Source organism: Pan troglodytes, chromosome X (genome assembly GCF_028858775.2).
Source record: "Pan troglodytes isolate AG18354 chromosome X, NHGRI_mPanTro3-v2.0_pri, whole genome shotgun sequence".
NCBI lineage: Eukaryota > Metazoa > Chordata > Mammalia > Primates > Hominidae > Pan > Pan troglodytes.
In genome coordinates this window covers 9,418,851-9,420,332 of record NC_072421.2, presented here as the reverse complement: position 1 = coordinate 9,420,332, position 1,482 = coordinate 9,418,851, and the positions used below count along the sequence as shown (strand labels likewise).

At 43.3% G+C, this 1,482-nt stretch overlaps 1 protein-coding gene across 1 annotated transcript; it reads left to right on the top strand.

Annotated features, from left to right (window-relative positions):
* Nucleotides 1-344: 344 nt before the first annotated feature.
* LOC101059660 (anaphase-promoting complex subunit 15-like) lies at nucleotides 345-989 on the top strand. The gene has a single exon (XM_054677148.1). It carries the CDS (start codon nucleotides 345-347, stop codon nucleotides 699-701), a length of 357 nt encoding a protein of 118 aa, XP_054533123.1. The 3' UTR covers nucleotides 702-989.
* Nucleotides 990-1,482: the final 493 nt, after the last annotated feature.

Here is a 1,482-nt window from a genome sequence, read left to right as displayed (position 1 = left end):
GCAACTGTTTGCAGGGACATGAATATCTACAACTTTCTAGAGCATTTCCCATTAGATTAATATATTGAAATAAGCAAAAGCTTTGACATTAACGGCTCTGCTGAGTTGTCTCTCTTTTTCAAAATCAGAATAACAGGGTTAGATGATCACATAAAACTGCTTGGGGGTGAGTCCCGGATTCTGGTGGGTTCTTCCACTCAGGCTTGGTGAAGCGCTTCCGGGTCTCCACTGGCTGCAGACCCTGGCGCGAGGAGGACACTGAGGCCCAGAGAGGTTAAGTGACTCTGCCAAGGTCAAACAGCTAGTAAGTAGTGGAGCCAGGACTCAAACCCAGTCTAGGAACCATGTCCACTTTGTTTCCCTCACTCTTCCTTTGTGGGACTGAGACACTGTGGTTTAATCTGGATCCACCTTGTATGGAAGAGACAGAGCTGCAGCAGCAGGAACAGCAGCATCAGACCTGGCTCGAAAGCATCACAGAGAAAGACAACAATCTGGTTCCTATTGGCAAGCCAGCCTCAGAGCACTATGATGATGAGGAAGAGGATGATGATGAAGACAATGAGGATAGTGAAGAGGACTTAGAGGATGATGAGGACATGCAGGACATGGACAAGATGAATGACTACAATGGGTCACCTGATGACGGAGAGGTCAATGAGGTGGACATGGAAGGCAACGAACAGGATGAGGACCAGTGAATGATCTAGGTAGACAAGGCAGGGTGCCCTCAGGGAGATTCCAGGCCAGCCCAACCTACCCTGCATCCCAACCCCCAACCCTTGCCCACAGAACAAACTGAAGGCCCCAGTGCCTGAAAGTGCCCTTGGGCACCTCCTCAGCTGCTGCCAGGATCTGGTCTCCTTGGCCTCTCCCAGGCCATTAGTCTGCACTTGAAATCCACAGAGCCTGAGCCCACTCCACCTTCCTGGCCAGTACCTCACCCCTTGGTTGCCAGGTCTAGTCTCTTTCTAAGTTTCTTTAATAAAGACAAAGGAGTGATTTCCCCCCAACATCCACACCCCAAAGCAAAAAAAAAAAAAACTACTTGGAACTTGAAAGAAGATCTTAGGAAGAATATCAAATATTTACCACTAACCAAAATTTGATAAACAACGTGAGAGCACAAAAGAATGTCATCCCATATCAACTTTAATATCTGGTATTTAGATTTCAATTTTTATTTCCAAGTTGCATTAGATCATTAATTAGTTATAAAGCAATTGAGTCTTATCATAATACCCGAGAAAGAAACAAGTGTAGGAGAATGCAGCACAGACATATCTTTTTAATTTGGTGGTGAAGTATTAATAATGAATAATAATTGACATTAATGGGTACTCATAAAATATTTATTATTTTAGCATGTTCTGAATAAAACTTATAATGTATTCCATTCGATTATTCTGTATTACTAATTCAAGAGCAGCACAAATTATGAAACTGTGTCCTGCATATTTATTTGTTTCTTTTGGCTACTCT